The 22,977-nt window shown below is 34.1% G+C and overlaps 2 protein-coding genes across 2 annotated transcripts; one reads left to right on the forward strand and one right to left on the reverse strand.

Annotated features, from left to right (window-relative positions):
* Window positions 1-10,825, forward strand: LOC130897376 (glucose dehydrogenase [FAD, quinone]-like). The gene is made up of 5 exons (XM_057806205.1): window positions 1-271; window positions 2,594-2,812; window positions 4,543-4,820; window positions 6,167-6,521; window positions 9,940-10,825. The coding sequence occupies exons 1-5, from the start codon at window positions 94-96 to the stop codon at window positions 10,776-10,778; spliced, it is 1,869 nt and encodes a 622-aa protein (XP_057662188.1). The 5' UTR covers window positions 1-93; the 3' UTR covers window positions 10,779-10,825.
* Window positions 10,826-13,852: 3,027 nt separating this feature from the next.
* LOC130897378 (uncharacterized) lies at window positions 13,853-22,803 on the reverse strand. Its single transcript, XM_057806206.1, has 6 exons — window positions 22,508-22,803; window positions 19,800-19,967; window positions 19,434-19,550; window positions 15,194-15,375; window positions 14,847-15,133; window positions 13,853-14,090 (listed from the first exon to the last, which is right to left on the reverse strand). Exons 1-6 carry the CDS (start codon window positions 22,547-22,549, stop codon window positions 13,918-13,920), a joined length of 969 nt encoding a protein of 322 aa, XP_057662189.1. The 5' UTR covers window positions 22,550-22,803; the 3' UTR covers window positions 13,853-13,917.
* Window positions 22,804-22,977: the final 174 nt, after the last annotated feature.

The raw sequence follows: 22,977 nt of genomic DNA on the forward strand, positions 1-22,977 counted from the left end.
ATCGTTCATTGTTTAAATATGTATTAGTAATTTTCATTGTATTGCATTAAGTATTTGAACAGCAGCTAATGTTTTACTTTCAATAACAATAAGATGCTACAAGTTATTGTACTATCCTTACTCTTATTTACAAGCACGTTTGGGCTATATGACGAAGACATTGTTCAAGATTATGTAAAATTGATAACAGAAACATTAGAAACTTCAAGAAAATATGAACATCTGGATAGTTCGCGAAATTACGAAGCTCTTAAATCTGGACCACCGAAAGGTATGATCATTTTTATTTACAGCATATTGAAATACTGAATACACTGTTACACCAACACTCACAATTACACTGTCTGACGCGCGTTTCGATAACCAACTTACCGTCTTCGGAGACTGAAGGTGAACTGTTCACCTTCAGGCTCTGAAGACGATAACGTGGTTATCGAAACGCGAATCACACAGTGTAATTGTGAGTGTTGGTGTAGTGGTGTTATAAATAGAGTATTCAGTATGAATATCGCCAACGGTTCCAGAAATTCCAACATATTGAAGTTAATCGTAAATAAATATGTTTAATAGCAAATGATATATGATATACAAATAAAGTAATAATATTTTTGTCTAACAATAAGTTAATTTGAAAAAAGATAAGATAGGGAAATGAAAATTTCCCGACAAATATTTGTAGCAGAGATTGGCAAATATTTCCATGATAATAAAAAATTGTTTACCAGAAAGTTGTTGACGAAAAGTAAAGAAAGTTTGAGTTTAAAATAGGAGAAATCATTATCTGATTAATCAATTATCTAAATACTTTGAAAGAAAACTATTTTTATAGAATGAAAGTTTATAAAACTTCCTAAAAAAATGATTTATTGTTTTTAGACGACGCCATCTGAAAATTGTTCGTTCTGTATTCATTTACATACCGAAAGTTGCGTTTTGAGTGTAGTGAAAGTGTCAGTTCCGTACTGCAAAACACTTTCGGGGCGCTCTGGAGTAGACAACTTTAATTTCCGTAAATGTGACTCTAGCCACTTCAATGTTGACAGTTGACAGTTTCATTTCGATGATTTTGCATAACCTTAAATTTTTAATTTTCTGAAATTATTTGTTCTATCCGAAGTTTTGTCTAAATTAATAAATAAAATGAATGATGATGAAAAATAAAACATCAGCGATGAAGAGTTACTCGCCACCTGATCTCACCGAAGAAAGCAATGCGGCGGTTCTTAATTCGTTGCCGGATAAATCTCGTGCAAGGTACGAAAAACAGTTTATGAAGTGGTGTCACCAGAAAAAGGCGAAAAACCCAAAGGAAAACGTAATGCTCGCTAATTTTTCAAAAAAATCTAAAATCTGGAAAAGTTCTACTTTATGGTCTACATTCTCGATGATTAAAAGTACTCTCGCAATAAAACAATTTCCTGAAGAAACAAAACAAGGGGTACACTGAAAAAAAATCAAAAATTTTAACCAGAGAAAATATAATAGAATTATTGTTACATTCTTATGCTTCGTTTAAAAAATGTTGTGTACGCCGCGGGTGAAATACTGCTTTGTTGGACTCGTCTCGCAATTTTCAGACTCGTCCAATAAAGTAACACTTCAGTCCTTGGTATACAAATACTTATTATTTCGGTACAATTATTCGTTTTCTCATACAACGTAATTGAAATCCAGATTGCCTTCTTATTGCTGCAGTACGAGAAAACTCATAAATTTAATCATAATAATCATCGTAAAGATAAATATGAGAGTAAGTTATGTCTCTCCAATTTATTTTTAAAGAGAAGTTTTTTGAAAACGTAAATGTAGTTCTACCCACTTTACGAAACACCTGACTAAAGCTTCCAAATATGATGCAGTCATAATGTCCACTGTTTACTCTCATAGATGTGAAATCTTTAACCCTCTAATCCGGTCTTCAGCTTTGCAAGCAAATAATAGTCGAACGGGGTCATATCCGTGCTATATAGTGGGTATTCAATCTCCATGAAGCCACATTAGTGTACAAAAGCCTTGGAAAAAGAAGTAATTTGGACTGCAACTTTATCATCCACACATCGACTGATTTTGCCGCGCCTTTAGCCGTCTTTTTCTTATAACAATCTCTTCCACCAATTTAATGCTAGTCACCGTCAAGACCTTCCTTCTAATAATTCTCATCCCCAGCCAAACAACTTAGACCAATTTTCAATCGATGGAGGACACAAGTCAACAGTAAACAGCCTCCATTCTGTTTTTGTTTTGGTTTGGCGTTAGTCCTTCTTTAGTCAGAAATTGTATAACAACACTCAATTTGAGACTTATCACTGACGCGTCTATAAATGGTAATTTAGAAGAATTTCAACTGATGTTACATATTAATAAATATAACTAATGTTGCCTTTCATATGACCGATTAAATTAGTAGAGGTATTCGCCCCTTCATATATAAGTGAAATAGCTTATATTGCAACATTCGATCTGATACGCAAAACCAAAATTGTTGTGAAACTTCTAACAGGGCATAAAATTTATAAAATCAGTTCTATTTCTGCAAAATATCGGTCACCGAATTAGTTTATCTCCATTCTTTATAATAAATTTATTATTACAGTTTATGGCGTATTCGATTTCATAGTTGTTGGATCTGGATCAACCGGATCGGTTGTAGCGAGCCGATTATCAGAAATATTGGATTGGAAGGTTTTGGTACTCGAAGCTGGTGAATTTGGAAATAATGTTACTGAAATTACCGCCATGGCTTATAAAGCTACGATCAATAGTGAATATAATTGGGGCTATTACAGCATTCCGCAAAAAAACAGTTGTTTAGGTATGAAATAACATATAGAAATGTTTTTTTTTATATTATTTTCTTCCAATACGTCAGTAGTCAATATATTAAATTATTGTATGTATATTTTATCGTTATTAAACAGAATGATTCTAGTCATAATAGTAACTGAATTACTGTTAAAAACATAATTAGAAAGTCGGCAAATTCAAGGAATAGTTATAACTGATATACAAAGAAAAGTTTTAAATAAGCGCTCAAAATACCCATTCCCATGACAAAAGTAAGGAATTTCACTACGGTTAAATCCCACAATTGTAAAGAGTGACTTATATTGTAGAGCGATTAGACGTAGCTTAGGAGATAATAGACGACAATGACATCGACGAATTTCGCCATTCTTCTATCATGCGAGTCCTTTTCTCCTGTGCAATTCTTACTTCTACCCATACCTCTTTGCCATACAAAAGTATCGATTGTACTATGCTCATCAGCAACCACCTCTTACTCCACGCCGGTCTACCGACATTGCGAATCAACATGCTTGGTGCGGCAATAAGGTGTCCATTTTTTTTGACACACTTTTGAAGACGGTGCTGCAGCTTTTATATTCCTAGGTCGAAAAAGTCTCACGCCAAATATTCTTTTAGCTTGGATAAGAGGTGATAATTATTGGAAGCAAAACCGAGCTGTACGGGGAATGGGACATAACAGTTCACCTAGGAAGTGGAATCGAGCGTAGTCGTGAAAAAGTATTTCCTTCTCCGTCAGTCGTCCTCTCTGGCGATTCTGGATTGCTCAATGGAGGCTAGTCAATCTTTAATATTATCTATCTGAGTACTGAATACGATCATTTGAAGTTCTTTGGTGACGGTGAACCAAATGGAAGCCATTTACGAGATTGTTGTTTTGTTTCGAGAGTGGAATATACTTTTCCTCGTTTGTACCCTCTTGAAAAACTTCCGAGTAAAGTCAAGGCGTTGCTTCTTGCTGCCTCTGTTAGTCTAGCCCATGGGAAGCTTTAATAATACGTTCAACAAATTTACAGACATTCACCCTTCTATCTTTGAGCAGCTTCTGGACAATCGCATCAAAAACCGGCGGACTTTCACTCCTTTCTCAATCGTGAACTTCCTACGACCCTTAGCAAAACCACTACATCTTTTACTCACTATAAAACTCAGTCAATTGCCGATGAATCTCCACGAGCAGTACCTTCCTTGTGTGGCGAATCCGTATTACTGCACGAACCTCCCACTTGACGAGAGTGAACATTGAGCAGCGACCGAATTGCAGACGGGCGGACTCGAGAATGGGGGAACCACATCGCTCAGCAACGTTGTCTGATTTTCCTTATCGCGTTTCCTCGAGGCTGTTGTTCATTGGGAACCTTACTTTTGGTACAACCCTCATAACTTTTAGGCAAAGTTACTACTGATGCATCTGAACATAACAAAGATTAGAATAAAGATAACTTTTATCTGTTAACATTTTTTATATTTAACAGAAAAGTTTCTAATTATGCTTAACTAGTCTAGATTTTCTTTCTCTTTGACCCGCAGTGGTCCACGTTGAAAATATGACTCACTCCATACATTTGTGGTATCCAACTAAAAGTAAGTTTGAACAGAATTTGAGGTGATTCAAATCAAAATTGTGTCGCGATATTCCGGATTCACTCACAAACAAACAAATAACGAAACAAAGTGAAGAAAATAATGTAAATACAAAGCATTGAGGCAATCTTTGAACTAAATAAATTTTTGTAGGTTTTAAAGAATCTCGTTGTCCCCATATTAGAGGTAAAGGAGTTGGAGGGACGTCTTTAATAAACGCCTTAATTTATACAAAAGGTAACAGACACGATTTCGATAAGTGGTGTGCGTTAGGTAACAAAAATTGGTGTTATAAAGACGTTCTTCCTTACTTTTTGAAATCGGAAAACTTCAACCCTACAGATCCAACAGCTCCAGTTGAAGAAGAATACCACGGTTATAGGGGTGTTTTGAACGTGGAACACCCTATGCCTAGAACTAGACATTCTCAGGTAGGAAATCATGTCTCGTTGTTATCCAGTTGTGGAAAGTATTTCTACGTTTTAAATAAATATTCAATTTCTTGATATTTTCATTTATAAACACACACGCTCAAGCGAAAGCTCGTTCCGTTAAGCAACTACCATCAGAAAAAGTCCGACAGGTTTTCATTGCATTCCAGACTTTTTTCTTCCTCCCCAGCCCCTAGCTCTTCAGGAGATTCCTACAGTTCTTATCTTTTCGTTACTGGTTAGCTGTACAACCTTGTCGTCGTAAAATAAGTGTATTTGCGCTGCCTCTAGTTGAACTTTTCTTACCTTTTCCGGTAAGAAAAGCTCTAATCCAAGTGGTCCTCTATAACTGTTCCCTCGGCACTTGTATAGAGTTACCATCTTGAGGGATTTTCCTATGTAAAAAGCATGCCTTAATACACTCGAATAGTTCTAGTGGTGCCTGCCGTATGGATATTGATCTTGAATTTCTGTAGGTTGTAGTGTTCGAGAGAGTTGATTCCACAGGTTTGCACTTCTCCAAAGAAAGGAGTCCCATAAATTAACTCTCTAGGCGTCTACAAGCGAACTCGGTGTTCATAAACCACGTCTGTCTGTCGAGTGTGTCTGGAAATATTGCTCTAAGTGGGATTTTATTAGACAGCTCGGAAGAGCATGGTATTGGTAAAACAGAGTCAGGTCAACGACCTTTGTTCTCTGCTCTAAGCTGTCAAAGTTTCTGGTCAACTCTGGATCGCTTATAAATCGAATTGCTTTCTTTTGTAAAGTATCCTCAGAGTATACTTGGGAACCGAGCTCAAAATGTGCGAGCTAGACTCAATTTATGAACGAATCTGGGCCTTATAGAGGAATTAGAAGCTGTTGATTCCGAATTTCAGTGAAGCTGCTTTAGCTAATTTGATCTGACTAGTACAGAAGAGAGTTGGTGTAAAGATGCATCAACACCAGCGTTGACCTTAAACCTTTCTGAGATGTGACCATCAAAATGACCTAGATGGATAGGTCTTTGGGGAAGCTACTAAGCCAGTCGATAAGTGAGAATGACAAACGGGACGATCCTCTGTCGGAAGCTTTTGATATGTTGGCGACGTAGACCAGGAGATCCCTGATTGATCTATGTCTACGAAAGCCGTATTGATAGTCGCTAATGATGTTAACAGACTAAAGATTTGCTGGTTAATAACTTTCTCCAAAATCTTGGCAATGGCTGGGACTAAAGCGATCGGACGTTAGATGTTGGGAGCCGTAATTTTTCGATTTTATGGTATGAGTTGAACTCCAGCAAGTTTCCAATCTACAGGATGCTCTTTTATGCGTTGACTAGTCTAGGATCTTCTTTTTTGTAGATATTTTTAGAAGCAAGCGAGGCGATGGGATATCCAATAAGAGATGTGAATGGAAAAAATCAAACAGGTGTAATGGCTTTTCAAATAAATACTAAATGCGGTAGGAGACAGGATAGTGGTACTGCTTTTCTAAGGCCCGTAATGTATAGACGTAACTTGAAAGTTTTGACCAATAGCTTGGTAACTAAAATTTTAATCAAAGATAGAGAAGCTAAAGGAGTTTTATTTTTAAATAAAGGAATTTTGTATGAAGCTATAGCGAGAAAAGAAGTTATAGTTTGTGGAGGAACTATCAATAGCCCACAATTACTTATGTTATCCGGAATCGGACCCAAGAAGCATTTACAAGAACATAGTAAGTACCCATTTTGATTTATTATGTATTTCATTCATATTGTTGCCAAATAACAAAAAATGTAACTCTTACAGTCTTGCTATTGAGTGACAGCACAATATGGAATGCGATTTTCTTTAATTTATCGGAACGCTTTCCTTTGGAGAAGTGCAAACTTTTTTTCATAAACAAGGCAGTTAAACTTTTCAGTAGACTCAATTTTACTATCTCTAAGAGAATACGAGAAATCACTCTAATAAATATTGTATCGCATCATGATTACAGACTGCAGACGCTCAGAACGTAAATTTATCGGAACTCCTTCCTTTGGAGAAGTACAAGCCTTTTGTTTTCATAAACAAGGCTATTAAACTACAGAAATTCAAAATCAATATCTACAAGCTGCTGGAACTAGTCTAGTGTAATAGGGTTTACCCTCTTGTGATTGCTTTTTACATGAAAAAATCATGACTAAACTTGAAAGCAGTTTATTTTTATCTGCAAAAGAAGAGTGATACAGACCATCTTCTTTCGGTGCTGTGGGTATCTTCAAGCGTGAGCTATCTCCGTAAAGAGATATAAAATTTCATTTAAATGTGTGTGAACAACTTTGTAAAGATTACGCAGCTTATTTTGAATACTATGTTCAAAGGTCTTTTTCTTCCGTGCATTAGGCGTAGTCGCCTGTTTTATCTTCGACATCCCTGTCTCCCATCCTGCTTCAAGATTTCTCCCCACCTTTTTCTGGGTCGGCCGATACTCCTTCAGCCCAATGGCCTCCAGAAATTGATATGACGAATGACAAAGGATCAAACAAAAGAAGTCAATGGGCTCCTTCATGGGTCAAGTACCTCCAAGAACTGTACGGGTAAAAGGTGTAAAAGCAAAAATATAAAACCCATCGAATATCCTGATAATAATTCCACCAAAAAATTGTCTCATCAAGCTATCTTAGAGTTCAAGTAAAAACATCTAGGAAGAAGAATTTGTACTGTACAGGAACCACGAAAAACTCATTTTCTTACGTCAGAAGACTTCAATGACTTAATTAAAGATTTGAATTTGATTAAGAGTAAGGCAGAGCTTTTGGGTTTCTGTTTGAAGTATTGGAATTTGCTCATTGATGCCAAAATAACAGACCGACGAAGTCAACGTGAAACGTTTTCTACGTTATTTACCAAAGAAGATGAAGTTTGTTTGTAACGACATACGAGGTTTGTTTGAAGCAATTAGGATGCCCTGTATTCCCAGAAAGTGACGTTCATTTATTGACTGCTCCACGAAAAGCTTGAAAGCAAAACAAATAAATTTCCATCTCTTTTACTCGTTTATTCTATACATCTGGAAGAAACATATGGAAGTGTAAAAGTTCCACCAGGAGCTTTGAAATATAAAGAGCTTAAGTGGCAGTTGGAGATCTTGAGGATTCTCAATGTGGCTGAATTTTGTATTGGGAAGCAATACGTTAAATGCAAATCTATTACTGAACCTGAAAATGTATTAATGCTGCCTTTACACATCAATTTAGATCTTATGAAACAATTCGTGAAGAAGCTAGATGAAAGATATTTTTGAAAAACTTTCCGAAGTTCTCAGGAGCAAAGTTAAAGCTGGAATTTTCAGATATAATTTAGAAACAGCATAGGGACGTATTCAGAGCAACATCAACACATGATGGACTTCGAACGCTATTACTACAAAAATATTATGGGGAATACATTTTGACTTCAGTGAGACAAAGCTCTGATGAACATGAAAGAAATTGTAATAGTGTATAAGGTATACGGACGAATCTGAAGCAGCAGACAAATCTAAAGTAGAAATGTACGTTTCTAGAACTAAACACGCTGGAAGTCTGGGCAACACACCATGCATTTTTCAAGCAGAAATTTATGAAATTGAAAAATATACTCAGTTTAATCTAGAGTGGAACTATAGCAAACAGGAGATCATCTCCTGTCCGATAGCCAAGTAGTCGTTAGAGTTTTAAGCTCCAATATTATAAAACCTAAACTCGTTTGGAATTACCTATAAAACGAGCTAAGGAAGACGAATAGAGTTACCCTGTAACAGATTTCGGGACGCTAAGGCGGGGAGAGACAAGCCCTTCATGAGACCTGAACCCTTCTGTGGTATCAGCTACAGAACAATAGAAAAAGCATTTGAAAAGAAGGTAGATAGGAGCCAAACCAATTATTGGGACAACCTACAAGGACGGACACAGGCAAAGACTCTCCTGGGACACTATAACCAAAGAAGATCAGCTTAATTTATCATACTAAGTGCAGATCTACTTGCACAGAGGACGAAACTTCTATCCACATTTTCTAGAAGTGTGGAACACTACTAAACTACACCTGGGAGCGTATGAACTAGAAGACGAAGATCTCTGGCACCTACAGCCATCCCACATTTTGGACTTTCTATAAGGAGTGGGATTAACAGATTAGCTATAAACACTGGGTTCCCCAGTATCGCCGAAAGCAAGGTGGACACAATGGGTCGCAGTGTACATGACACTCCAATATCTACATCTACATACATACATAAAAGTCAAAATTCATGTTGACCTGTTTAATTTATTAACTTGCCTTTTTAAAAAGTATTTATTTTTTGTTCATTTTATGAGCCCTTGATATGAAATAATGTTAAAACGTGAAATGTATAATTAAAATTGAGAAAATAATAACAAAATATTTGATTGAAAATAGCAAAAATTTCAATTTTTTAACTACAAAAGAAAACGATTCTTATTAGTTTTGAGCTTTGACGTCATAAGTTAATGAAAACATTGAGCAGTTGTCTGCTTGATGATCACGAATTTATCGTTGCCGACAACGTAGTGTGTGCTGTTATAAAGCAGTTTTTATTTATTAGTTACGTATAAATAAAATATTTTTCTATATATAAGACTAAAGTGAATAAACTTTTTATAGGTTAAATTCTTACATTATTACATAGTCACGTTAAAAAATAAAATTATTTACTAAGAAATATTGAAAAAGTTAATTTTGAAAATAATTACATCTCGCATTATCACTTTCAAACCATTTTTTTTTGTAGCATATTTGAATTTCTGGCATCATAAAAAAACATCAGGTGTTTTAGTCGTGGTGTTTTTAGATCCTGGCACAAAACACGACTTATATACCATTTTTCAGATTAATCAAAGTTTAATAATAATTCTCATATGTTCAGTGTTTATTTTATACCTATGAAGTCACGCAATATGGCGGTTTTACTGAAATGTTTAAACTACCTACATAATTTTTGAATTTTCAAGTATTTTTTTCTCTATAAATATTGATCAAAGAATTAAAAAACAAATTATAATAATAGTTGTATATAAACTATTCAAAACTATTTTCTCTCAAACCATGCAAGTACCTACCATATTTAGTGTACTAACCTAACAATATTTAGTGTCACTTTTTTACAGATATTCCAGTGGTACAGGATCTAGCAGTAGGAAACTCTTTCTCTGACCACCTTCAAGTGTATGGTTTAACTTTCTCCACCAATTACACAGAGCCAGTTTCAAATTTAAGAGAAGCCGTTGTAAACTATTTATATAAAGGTACTGATTATTTAGCGGAAGCCCTTTCGTCACAAGCTGTCGGATATTACCAAACACACTTAGAACCGATTGAAAATTATCCTGATATAGAAATAAGTATATCAGACACGAATATAACAATAGAAGCCATGGATACTTACGTTAGAATGAAAGAAGATATAAAATATGTTACTAAAGGAATTGACGGTTCGAATTCTTTTATAATGCACGTAACTCCTTTACGTACTAAATCCTTAGGTACGATTCGATTAAAAAGTTCCGATCCTTTAGAATACCCTATTATAGATCCGAATATTTTATCGGATCCCGAAGGATACGATCTAGAAAGCGTTTACCTCGGTATCGAATTAGCATTAAATTTGACTAAACAAGAGCCGTTTAAGCGTATTAACGCGAAATTAGAGCTTAAACCGCTTAAACAGTGCAACAAATGGATATTCATGAGCAGAGAGTACTGGAAATGTGCTAGTAGATATTTAGTTTCACACAACAATCACCCGGTTGGTACTTGCAAAATGGGACCGAATCCGAAACAAGGTGATGTGGTTGACAACGAGTTAAAAGTCTACGGGATAAAAAAATTGAGAGTGGCCGATGCAAGTGTTATTCCTCTCTCCACTTCTAGTCATATTAATGGCGTTTGCTACATGATTGGTGAAAAATTAGCCGATATAATCAAAACTACTTATAATAAAATATGATACTGTATAATATTACGTAATAAAAAGTGATTTTTTTGACGTATAAAGTTTTCAATAACATTGAAAAGACAAAGACCTTGACAAAAGATTGATTAATATAAAACAAATCACACATGGTTAGCTTCTTTTTTATTTGTACTACCAGAAAAAGACTATGAAATAATTTGCACCCCTCAAAAATTCGAAAATAATACCGTGCTCTTGGAGAACGCATAGTTTTAGCAGAAAAATATGTCAAATTTCCTATTTGCACCCCTCAATACTCCTGTAACGTTTTTCGTAATTATTTACACTCCTCCATTTCATAGGGTGAATTAACAAACACTGTCTCTTACGTTCTCAATTTATTTACATACTATACAATACACTTAACTTATAATAATTCACTTAAACAATTTCTGCGATTACTTTCACTAATTCGTTGTTTTCACTTCGACTATTTATTTAAAACTGAAGCTTACTGCGCTACATAAACTTATTTATATGCCATAAATAGAATTCTACAAAGATCTAGAACACAAAAAAAAGAAATAAATAAATAGACTTTCCTATAAATTATTTAGAAGAAATACTGTAAATAACCCGCCCGCTATAATAAAAACTTCTGAAAGGACACATCAAAGGCGCTTCCACCATTTATAAAGAATCTTAATTCCCGGATAGGGCCGGTCTAAAGACTCATTTCGCGAGTGAGTTCGTAACACTCCAATGCGTATTCAAACAGAAAATTGATTCAATTTGAATAAAATCACAAATGATTCGCTTTGTTTTCATTTATAAAACCTATAAACTATCATTAACTAATAGGCACCCTCGGATAAAATGGAGAAAACATAAAAGTAACTTGCGTTCTCAAAAATTATCATTATATTATACAGAAGAAATTGATAGTACAACTGAAAACAAAGCAAATCTATTGTACAGTCAAAAAAGTTTGCACTTCCACTAGTCTACATTCTTTACTGGTATTTTGATAGATGTCCAAGGTTCGAGACCCCGAAATTTCACTGGAAAATTCATTCACGAGGTGTGGCTATTAAAAAATACGCATGCGACAAAGGTTAACCACTGTCAATTGTTTAGCCTAAAGACTATTCTTTCGATTGCGATGTAGTCTAGCTGTGGTCTTCGTTTGTATATGGTCTGTTTTTTTATTTTAGCGTAAAAATATAGCAACAGATTGTATTGAAAAACCGTTTGCGACCTCGAGCACATAACCTAATATCAAAAATTGAAAAAACCACAAAAAAATCCTAATTTTTTTCAAATTTTGGCGATTTAAACCCTATATATCCGTTGTGTCCCCCTTTCTTGCTGCAAAACTGGTGAATCCAGGGTTTATAGCTGACCCATCAATCCCATTTCTTTTAAAAAGTCTAAAATGTAGGTAGACTTTAATTGCCAGAGATCTTCGTCTTCTATTTCATACGCACCCAGGTGTAGTGCTCTTGGGTTCCTTAGTATTTCACACTTCGAGAGAATGTGGATAGAGGTTTCGTCCTCTGTGCAACAAAACCTGCACACCGCATTATCTGCTAGGTCTAGCGTCTTCGCTAGATAAGATAGTAAAGTTAAGGCAGTTTATTTTAGCTTTGGAAATTTCGTTTTTTGGATTACCCACACATCTCTTGGCTGTCTTGACAATATCTCTTGAAATTTCAGGAGTAGGCAACCATCATACTGAACATACTGTTTACACTACTACTACATCAACATTCGCAATTACACTGTCTGACGACGTTTCGGGTGAACTGTCTCTGAAGACGAAAACTTCGTTATCGAAACGCGCGTCAGACAGTGTAATTGTGACTGTTGGTGTAGTCTTATTGTAAACAGTGTGTTCAGTATGAATATGACCAACGGTTTCAGAAATTCCAACAAAGTCAGCTATCATATTTTTATTCCACCTACCTATGCACCGTTTTTTCTTTTCTTTTATGTCTTACATTCTCAGAAAAATAGTCACGGCGGGAGTGTAGGAAGTGCACTTTCACGCTCATATTGCATCCGAGATTTCTATGATGGCATAACATTGTTCCTCCTAAGTTTTTGTACTCAGGATCTGTATTATCTATTTTACCCGGAGAACCGCGCACAACTTTTTTTAAAAGCTCACCCAAGCTATTTTTTCTTTCTGTTTCATACTTTTTTCATAATTTGCGTCTTCCATCAAAATTCGAATTTGTGGATCCACGAACATTCCCGTCTTGATTTTTTTTTGAGGTTATGCGGGGAAATTATCAATTTTTTTAAGCAGGCGCCTTCTTTTGATAACGCGATCACAAGTTGCTTCAACAATCCGCGAGCTTTATGTGCAGCGGTGGTAGCAAAATCAAAGGTTCATGCAGGTACAACATTTTACCGTTTAGGCAACAATTTTTGTTTCCGGTGTTTGTCACGAGCTCTACTGTCCAATTCACAACCCAGTTGTTGACCTACCAGCATTTTGAAATCGCCACACAGAAGCTATTTGGTGCTCCCCATATTTGATGTTGCCCAATATGGTTCCTACATTTTCATATGTTTCCTCCAAGTGAACGTAATGGACAACTGGAATGGAGGCGTATTTATTGCCATTATGTAGAAGAACTCTTTTTAAATTTCTTTGAGAGGAATCAATAAGAAGTTTCCACTAAGACGTTTCGTAAGTGATTAGAAAATATTTCATTAGATCAGGAATATAGCGATGTCATGGAAAGAATGTACTTGGGGCTAAAAGATTTGCGAGCTAACCAGACGTGGCAGAAAAAAGCGAATTTTTGAAATTAGCGTCAAATGCTGCTTGAAGAAGATCTATTTTAATTTGATCATAGATTTTGATGTGGGGGGTGTAATTCATGATAACTCTGAACTACTTACAGAATTTAAGGGAAAAGTGACAATTTGGTGAAGAAATAATATTGAAACGATTTTAGAGATGGATGATAAGAGCTGATGTTACCTTTTGATACGCTACCGATAAAATACACAACAGATTTGGCTCGAGTAAATTTCAATGTTGCCTAGTATTATTAACAAACCAGTTCATTAAAATAAACTTATCCACTTGCAATTGACTTTTTAAAAAGAAAAAATCAAATTAATAAATATTTATTGTAATATTTAGAAAAAAAAAAAACTATAGAGAATACGATGAGTGTTATTTTTTTTCGGGCCTAACTGGATATTTCGGTTTGGTTACACCGATATACCCGATCACTTGCATCGGTCTAATACCTTGGATTTGCTCACTAATCTCATTTCCATTCATTTCACTTTGATATATTCTGGCACTGGCCAATGCTGCTTCTTCGGCAAGTTCGGGGGGAGCGGCTTGAAAGCAAATTGTTTGTTAATTACAAGAAATTTGAGATAAATACGTAACAGATATCATGACAATGGATTTTATACAATAGGGTGCATTGAATTGTGATTTGGTGTCCATGATTATTATTAGTCCAGTGAGTACAACCCGATTAGAACCAAAACCCACGAAACTTAGTTATGTCGCTGATTTTCTGCATTTAGGTAGTTCTGATGGTGCTTCATCGATACAGTAAAAGTTATACATCAAAATTTTGGCCGTTAAGCGATATATTTTTGTTTAAATTTTCAAAATTTAGAATTTTCCAAATAACTCGGAATCTATGCCGAATTTCGAAAAAAGTGAAGAAATCAAAAATGCAGTTCAAAGAATTTCCTACAAAAAAGGTTCCTTGTGATTTTTTCCTAATCTCAAAACTACTGTTATAGAAAGCGAATTTCGCGTTACTGGATTTTTTCAACAGTGCATTTTTTTCTTAAAAAAGAGTGTTCTATAAGAGAATTGACACTTTACCTTTATACCAAGTAGCATTCCTAACGACTTGAGAGTCTCAAAGTAGGGCTCAAAATTTCGAAAATAAATTGATTTAATCTTTCATCCCTAATTAATCCTCAGAATAGTTTGATTGCATTCTACTTGCCATTATTTAATGCCCTTAACAATCTCTACATTACGAAAACTCTATTTTTTTTTTAATAAATCAAGAATCCTAACGATGTGTATTGTTTTGGGTAAGATTTTTTGATAATATTAAGATAAATTACCCTCTGCAGCCGCTTCGGCTGCCTTTACGGCTCCTGCAAATGTACACATAGCCTCCGCTTTAGCATATTTATCGACAACGTCTTGCAATTCCGTATCCGGTATCATCGACATCTGCGATATCGTTTCTATACGACTAGCAGACGCTTCCGCCATTTTTTCCACAACCGATTTTTGAAAATTTAATTCCTTAGCCGGCATAATCGTATCCGTCAAACCTGACGGTATATTTTCGTTTGACGATATATCTTTTCGACGTTTCAATTCGCTCTCCACGGTCCGATCGAACCTTAAAATCATCGGTAATTTGAATTTTTCGTTTTTAAAGAAGAAGAACAAAGTCGCTTACCATTGCATGATCGATTCTTGTCTTTGATCGGCGATATTTTTATCTTTTGGTGATTCCCCTTCGGCCATTATTAATTTCGGTAACAAAAATCTCGGATCTTTTTTCGGGGGTTGTTCGTCGCGTAAAAATTCAGCCAGTAGATCTTTATCAATACATTTAAATTTAGTTCCTTCTTCGTTTATCTGAAATATTCAATGAACAACACGTTTAATTTGATAATCTATATTTGATTGACGTCCAGCTGTCAACTGAAACCTTTAATTTCGAAAAATTTAATGTCATTGGTCGTATTTGGGAAAAATTTTGTCGTTCATGCCATTAGGCAATCTATGAAAATATCTAATCTAAGTCAAAATAACGGCCGTGGGGTAAACAATCTAGTTTCTCGTATGTAGGTACCCGTGTTAACTTTTATTGATTTTTTATCGGTAGTGAGAACTGTTTTGTTTTATGGTATTTAGAGGTTGTAAACGCCGATAAAGAAACGGTTAGAAAAATGTTACACGAGGAATTACACATGACAAAAGTCTGTGCGAAGTTGACGCCAAAAAATCTGACTCCTAACCAAAAGCTCTTGCGTCAACGGGTTTGCTCAGATTTCCTTGGAAGGTTAGAAAAAGATCTGCTTTGAAAGGGACTGGATTTGAGTTGATGGAAGCGGTAAAGCAAAAAACAGCAGAGCTCCTAAAGGCCATCACCAAAGAAGACTTCCAGCAGTGCTTCGATCAATGAAAAAAACGTATGGAAAGGTATGTGCCAAGGGGAGGGGAATATATTGAAGGGGAGCATTCAAATGTAGAATATTTTTCATACTAAAACCCTTTTTCGTAACCAGTCTCGTTATTCAATAACCAGATCTCGTATTGTAATAAACAACCTCGAGAATGAAGGCTTTAATAAACTAAAAACTACTAAAATACTGACACAAAATATATACCCGACAATGACATAAAATAATAAGATAAGGTATCATAGTAAAGATTACTACAAATGAAGTTAACAATTAATATAGGACAACTTAGTTTTTTTTTAAAGTTTATAAAAGATGAGTGAGTACTTTTTAGGGTTGCAAGACTCGAAGCACAACACTTCATAGTTGAAAAAAAAACAGCTGATTCTCGCTTCCAGGAAAAAATTTCGTACTTTAAGTAGCAACAAATAACTTCACAAAAGCATTTGTTTATCCCACGGCGACCATTTTTAAATGGGCATCAGATGGTTCGCTTGGTTGCTCAATTAGACAATTTTATTTGTCGACAAACGTCGAAAAATTATGTATTCATATATTGATTAATTATCAAACAAACACAAGTTCAAAAACTGTTTCAGATATTAAAACTGTTATTAAAATTAATTTTGCAAATTAACTGTTGTATATTTCTTAAAGACCGACGGCAATACAAAAATTCGATCAAAATATCTGATTATCCTAATTAGATCAACGAGAATTCATAAATTTCTTTACGAAATACGTAAGCGCGCTCTCCCAGACTTACAAAATCGCGATGCTATCTTTGTGATATTAAACTCTAACCATTCTTGAGTGAATTATGTCTTCTCCATCCTATACAACTACTAAGAAAAAATGATGCCATTGTAAATAACTTGCTAACGTCATTAAATTAATATAATATAAAAGACAATTTTTCTTTTGCAAAAGTCAGTCTAAGCTATAACTGTAACGCTGTTGTACCGAACAAACATTTGACTTCTCCTTTATCAATTACATATTTGGCGCAGTCAGTAGGATTGTTCGGGTCGTGCATATTGAACGTCCGATATTCGTTTTAACGATTTACCGAGACAATCGAATCTCGTTAGTCATAAAAAATCGGCCTGTGAGAGTGAAAATTTAAGATTTTGTGGAATCTTTCAACCGTTCTAGTTAATCCAAATCCGAGAATTAGGACTCACACCACCTAGTTTCTACGAGGATTAGCTGTTCATTGTAGTACAGGAGGCATGATTAAAGTAGCACTATTCATTTTATTAGCGGGAATTCTCGAAGTTCAAGAAACTACGGAATATTCAAGATAACCCCGGCCTTCTACCAGTTAAACTCGGCAGCGCAAAACTAATTCAATATTATCATTCGATTTTGTACTATTACGATCTCAACTTTTTGAACATCGAATTTCAAAAATCAAAGTATACAACTCTAAAAACAATCGATTTAATTAAAAGTAATAAAATAAAAATAGAAGAACTCCCGAATAATTTAAATACAGTTAATTTTATATTATATTTATCGTAAAGAAATTAAATTGAGTTATTACCTCATCATCTGAAAACAAAAAGTGGATTAGTAAATGGGCTTGGATCAATTTTTAAAGCAATTATCGGAATTTAGATACTAATGAATGCGAACGTTACGAGAGACTTATTAAAGAACTTCAACAAAATCAAAATCCCTTATCACAAACGATCAAAACACAAAATACTGTAGCTATATCTTTAATTCAAGATTTTAATTCAACTATTCAACAAATAAACAAAAATGAAAAACTTTTGGAAAACAAAACTTATATCATAAGTTCATTTATTCGAAATCAGTATAATAACAGTAATATTTTCATTAAAGCAGTTCTTAATCAAGTACTGAATATGTACGTAATTTTAATTTCATATTTAATGTAATTCGATATTACAAGATGTAGAAAATTTCATTTCTTTTGCAATAGCGGGTATGATGCACCCAAGTATAATAAAAGCGAAAGATTTATTGAGACTCCTAGAAATATTATACGAAAACCTTGAAGAAAATCAAAATCCTGTCAAATTAAATTTAACTTCGATACCAATCTTTGAAAACCTCATTAAAGTATCTACCTTCATTTTCAACGACAAAATCACATACATATTACATGTACACCCACATCCTGCAAAATTAACAGATAAAATACAGAAAATCGATAAAGAAACGATAGAAATAGGCAGTTAGCCGACTCTATTGCCTCAAATAGTAATTAATATCAACCAATCTGAACAGGGTTTAAGACTTCAACATCAGTTACCTCCTTTGGACTTGGACGAACTTAACACAATCAGGCCGGGTTTCTTCACTTCCTAATAAAGTCTCTAACCAACTATTATTTACTGAAGAATCAAAAATTCGGTGTCTTCACCTTCTAATAAAGTAAACCTCCGAGTAAATCGAGTTATTTGCCAAATAAGTTATTAGGCAGTCACAAGTGTCAATTAAAGAGTTTAGTAGAAACTTAACCTTTAGTAAACATCAAAAATTGGTTTGTTTGTTTATTATACCTAAATTTGAATAGTTCATTGTTAGAAATATTCATCATACAAATAATTAAATATATAATATGGATAGAAGGTTTGTTTAATGAAGAATTGATTGAAATCCAGAAAATTTCAGAACAAGCTTTCTCCAACTCGTGACAACTTCAACATTAGCCTTAACAAAACACAAAATAATTACGCACTGATCGTTGTCACAAACAGAAATCATAGGAAACCGTCAATAGAACAACGTTTTTTCGCTTATTTCTTTCCTTATTCAATACATGGACGATTGCTATATAGGCATCTTTCATAGTGTTACCAACAGTAAACAATGTGACAAATACTTATTAGTTAGTTCAGATTTAAACCAAGTAGGGTGAAGAAACTATAAACATTTATTAGACAATTAAAAGTTCCTACTAAAGTTTTGTGACTAATAATTATTTGGCACTTTATTAAAAAGTGAAGAAACCGGCCTTCAGATCCAGAATAATTAAAAAACCAGCCAAATTTAGAGACTGATACCGTTGACAACCCTATCGTTACAAAAACAATAGTTTATATGCTTTTAATAATATTTGTTGTGTATATTAGTTTTAGAAGCCGAAAATGTCCGCCTTCCTTAACCTCAAAAGCCGGATCTTCGGGGGACTTCTTCTTTATAAATTACATATTTCGTGGGAAAAAACTTGAATTCAAAGAAGACGCTGCAAATGTATCTGAGCCCCAAAAATGTTTTTATCAAGAGCTTACTGAAAGTTGTGTTCAAATCATAGAATAATTCGAATATCAAGACTTTCTTTTCGTATGATTATTAAATAAACACCTTATATATAATTTGTTTAAGTTCTGGAAACCACCGTAAAGCGCTGGTGTCAGATCTAGAGTATTTACTAAACTAATTTGAAGCTCGCTTAAAATATTGCGTCTAATTACTTGATCCGTTATATCAAGAATCAAGGGCGTATCAAAAGGATCAATACCAGTAAAGCGTTACCTCTTTCTTATCACTCGACAACTTCATATTTTTTGGCATCCATCCTACTCTATAATCCACTTCAATCGCGTCTGCTGAATTGGTTTCACTCACTAGCTGTCTATTTGGAACTCTAAACTGGAAAATTGAAATATTAACATAAAATAAAAGAATTAACTAAATTCCTCCTTAATTTTGGTTGCACTCAGAAATGAAAAAGTCTCAATAACCGACCCTTTTGCCTAATTAACTAATATAGCTTTTGGATACTAAGTTTTCTGAAAGTCAACTTCTCCACACTGTATATTTTTCGAACGCAGAGTATGAACATTTTTTATAAATAAAAATTTGAGCATATTATTCAAAAAATAGATAATCAGAACTAACCTGTGTGAAATGTAATGGTCCTAGTGCCTCCATCATTCCCGTAGTTATCATCGCATTTAAAGTAACTTCGTCGATGTATGTTGGACTTCTAGTCATATTTAAAGAATTTAATCTGGGATGTCGAGTCCGAACCGATGTATTTCTAGAGGAATCGCTTCTTTTCACTCTCTATACATATATACAAAAAATATTCTATAAAATAATTAATTTCAAATTGAAACTGAAATATAATTTGAAAAACAAAAGTAATAAAACAATTTTACATGTTTTTGAGTACGCGCATAACTTACATGGTTAACGCTAAATGTATTAATTAATAGTGTTAACAAAGTATTTGACAAAAATCCTTTACGGGAAACTATTTTAGAGTTTAATGCTGAAGACAATATTGCAATTGCAAAAGCACAAAATATTGATCAACTGTCCTTTATCAAAAATCTATTACAGTTTTGTAATAAATCTGTAAACAATTTAGAAAAATAAGAAATATCTTCAGCAGAATCTGTTAAAATTGTAATTCAATAAATAAAAAATATTCAACCGTTTTAGAAATAATAAAAAAGCCGTGAGCAGCAGAGCTCCATCACGAAAGTCGAGTTTTTCGTCGAATGAAGAATTTAACTAATACACAAACAAATCTTTCCATAAAATGAATTTCTTGGAAATGATATCAATTCTCAATCTTATTTCTTTATATGGAAAATTTGCTATTCCTCAATAACTTTTCATTTCACAAGTTAACTCTCTCTCTCTCGAATGAAAATTCATAATTTCAATAGACCCGGTGGTCTTGAACCCTCTTGTTCAATTCCATTGACAACAAAGAAAAAATTGTCATAATGACAAGAAATTTCGAAAATAAGAAGTAAAAAAAATCACCCTAGCAACAATCATACATAGGAGGCGGTCCAGTTCAACAATTACAACGATCAAAATGATTTCGGGCGTTTTGTGCTAGAAGAACTGAAGAAGAAAACTTTGAACTTGAGAAATACAATTCTTCAACATCACCCCTACTTGCATGCGAAGTTCGAACCCTCTAGTTAAACTTTTTCTGGCCAAAAAATAAGAAAATATAACAAAAATGACCATAAAATGGAGAAGGGTGGAGATGGAAAGTTTCGACCTTAGACAGGAAATCATCTCGCAACTAATTGAACCTACATGTGAAATTTCATTTTTTAGTCGCTTTTCGTTTGACCTGCAGAGGTGAGCAAAGGTCAAAAACCACTTTTTTTGCACTGCGACCCCTCGAAATATTCATTTGTTTTCAACCAAACTCTAATAACATCAATCCGCCGCCAAAAAAGCCATGTATGCTAATTTTGAACCAAATCGGACCAATAGCAATTGCTCGAGAGACGAAAATAAGAATTGTAGCTTAACCAGATATATTTAGATATATATATAAACTTCAGACATTCGAAAAACCATCATAATCGTGTTCAGGAGGTCTCAAAACATGGGAAAAATGATGTGCTCCCCATTTTTCTTCTAGTCATGCCTACCGTAATAGTCTAATTTTTCCTTGAAATTCGACTAAAAACAGCGGCTTCAAAACCAACTAGAAAAATTACGAATGGAAACATTGAAATTGATGTAGGTATAGAATTTTCAAATTTGAGTCAATTTCAGTATGCTCAAGTTACCACGGTAGCTGTTGAAAAGAGCTTTTCGAATTACAAAAATATATCGTCAGATACGAGAGTTCTGAGATATGGCAACGCCGATGTAAATATAGTTTGACACTTTTAATGGAGAACTTATTCAGAACGTATTGTCATACTAATGCTATAACATGGAGTAAACTAACAGCAGGTTGCCTACTAGTTGACTACTTGGCTACAGGATTAATTTCCCAAATCGGCTGCTGTACCAGAAAGCATATGTGCTATGCGTAAATTGATATTCTGATGTGATATTGCAAAATCGTCATGTAGCATACCGTGAAATTGAAGCATTAGTTCCATTCAATATTGTATGGGCATTTGGCTGTAAAAAAGATTCGTTCGCGTTGGATACCGCATAATTTGACAATCGTTCAAAAAAAACTAGTATCGATTGATGCAAATTCAATAGCTGAGCTTCGAAAATCTTTACAAGCTACGAATCATGAATGTATGGATATGAAGCCTAAACTAAAGAACAATCGTCTGTAAAGGTTTTTTGAAACGAGCCAAATCCAACAAAAGCTTTTCAGGGAAACCAATCGCAGAAGACGAATCATTCTCCACCACGACAATGCGAACTCTCCGCATCAGTTCTAACAAAAACTTTTTCGGGCAGTCAAAATATCGAATTGATGGGTCATCTGCCGTTTGGCACTCGATGATTTCTCATTATACACGCAGATCATAAATAAATTACGAGGTCAATGTTTTACCACACCTGAAGAAGTGGTTGAGGTAACCCTCGTAAAAGGCAAAATTTCAGGAAAAAACACCTTGTCTTAAATTATAATATAAGTTGATTGTTTGAGTTATATTAAAATAATCTACAAATTCCTCATTTGTAAGTATTTGTAGCTTTCTGACTAAATGTAAATAAATTTTGTTTTTTTTTTTTAATAAAAAATTTGTATTTTCTTCCTTATTTTAAGTACATATCGTTATTTTTTTGTGCATATTTATGCGCATAGTTCCTCAAAATTTTACGCTCTTTAGTATCTAATAATTAATAAATATTTATTCGATAAGAATCAAACTTACACTTGCTGTGCATCTAGTTATATTCCAATTGTTGTCATCCATGTTAAATAGTAACTTTTTTCAATGTCCGTTTGGGAGGAAACCAAAATTTAATAACGTTATCAGACAAATTCAAAGCGATGGACACAGATGGTAATGATGACAAAAATGTCACAATTATTTGATAGATATCATCGTTAACATGCTTAAAATTATTGTATAAGTTTCGTCAATAATCGTTCTCGTTTAGAATCAGAAACGCCGAAATTTTACTGATGTCACCAAAAAGAATTCGACTTTTCATTCTGACAGTGGCCGTTATCACAAAAATCATTGAAATTTATAAGTACACAAAATGGGAGTCAATAATTAGTAAACAATATCGGTACTATCATTATAGACAAAATATTTTATGGTGAATACATTCAATTTTTTAAAAACCATCGAACGTCTAAACGAATGAATTTACCAAAATGAGTATTAATCGAACT

This window comes from Diorhabda carinulata, chromosome 8, assembly GCF_026250575.1.
Source record: "Diorhabda carinulata isolate Delta chromosome 8, icDioCari1.1, whole genome shotgun sequence".
NCBI lineage: Eukaryota > Metazoa > Arthropoda > Insecta > Coleoptera > Chrysomelidae > Diorhabda > Diorhabda carinulata.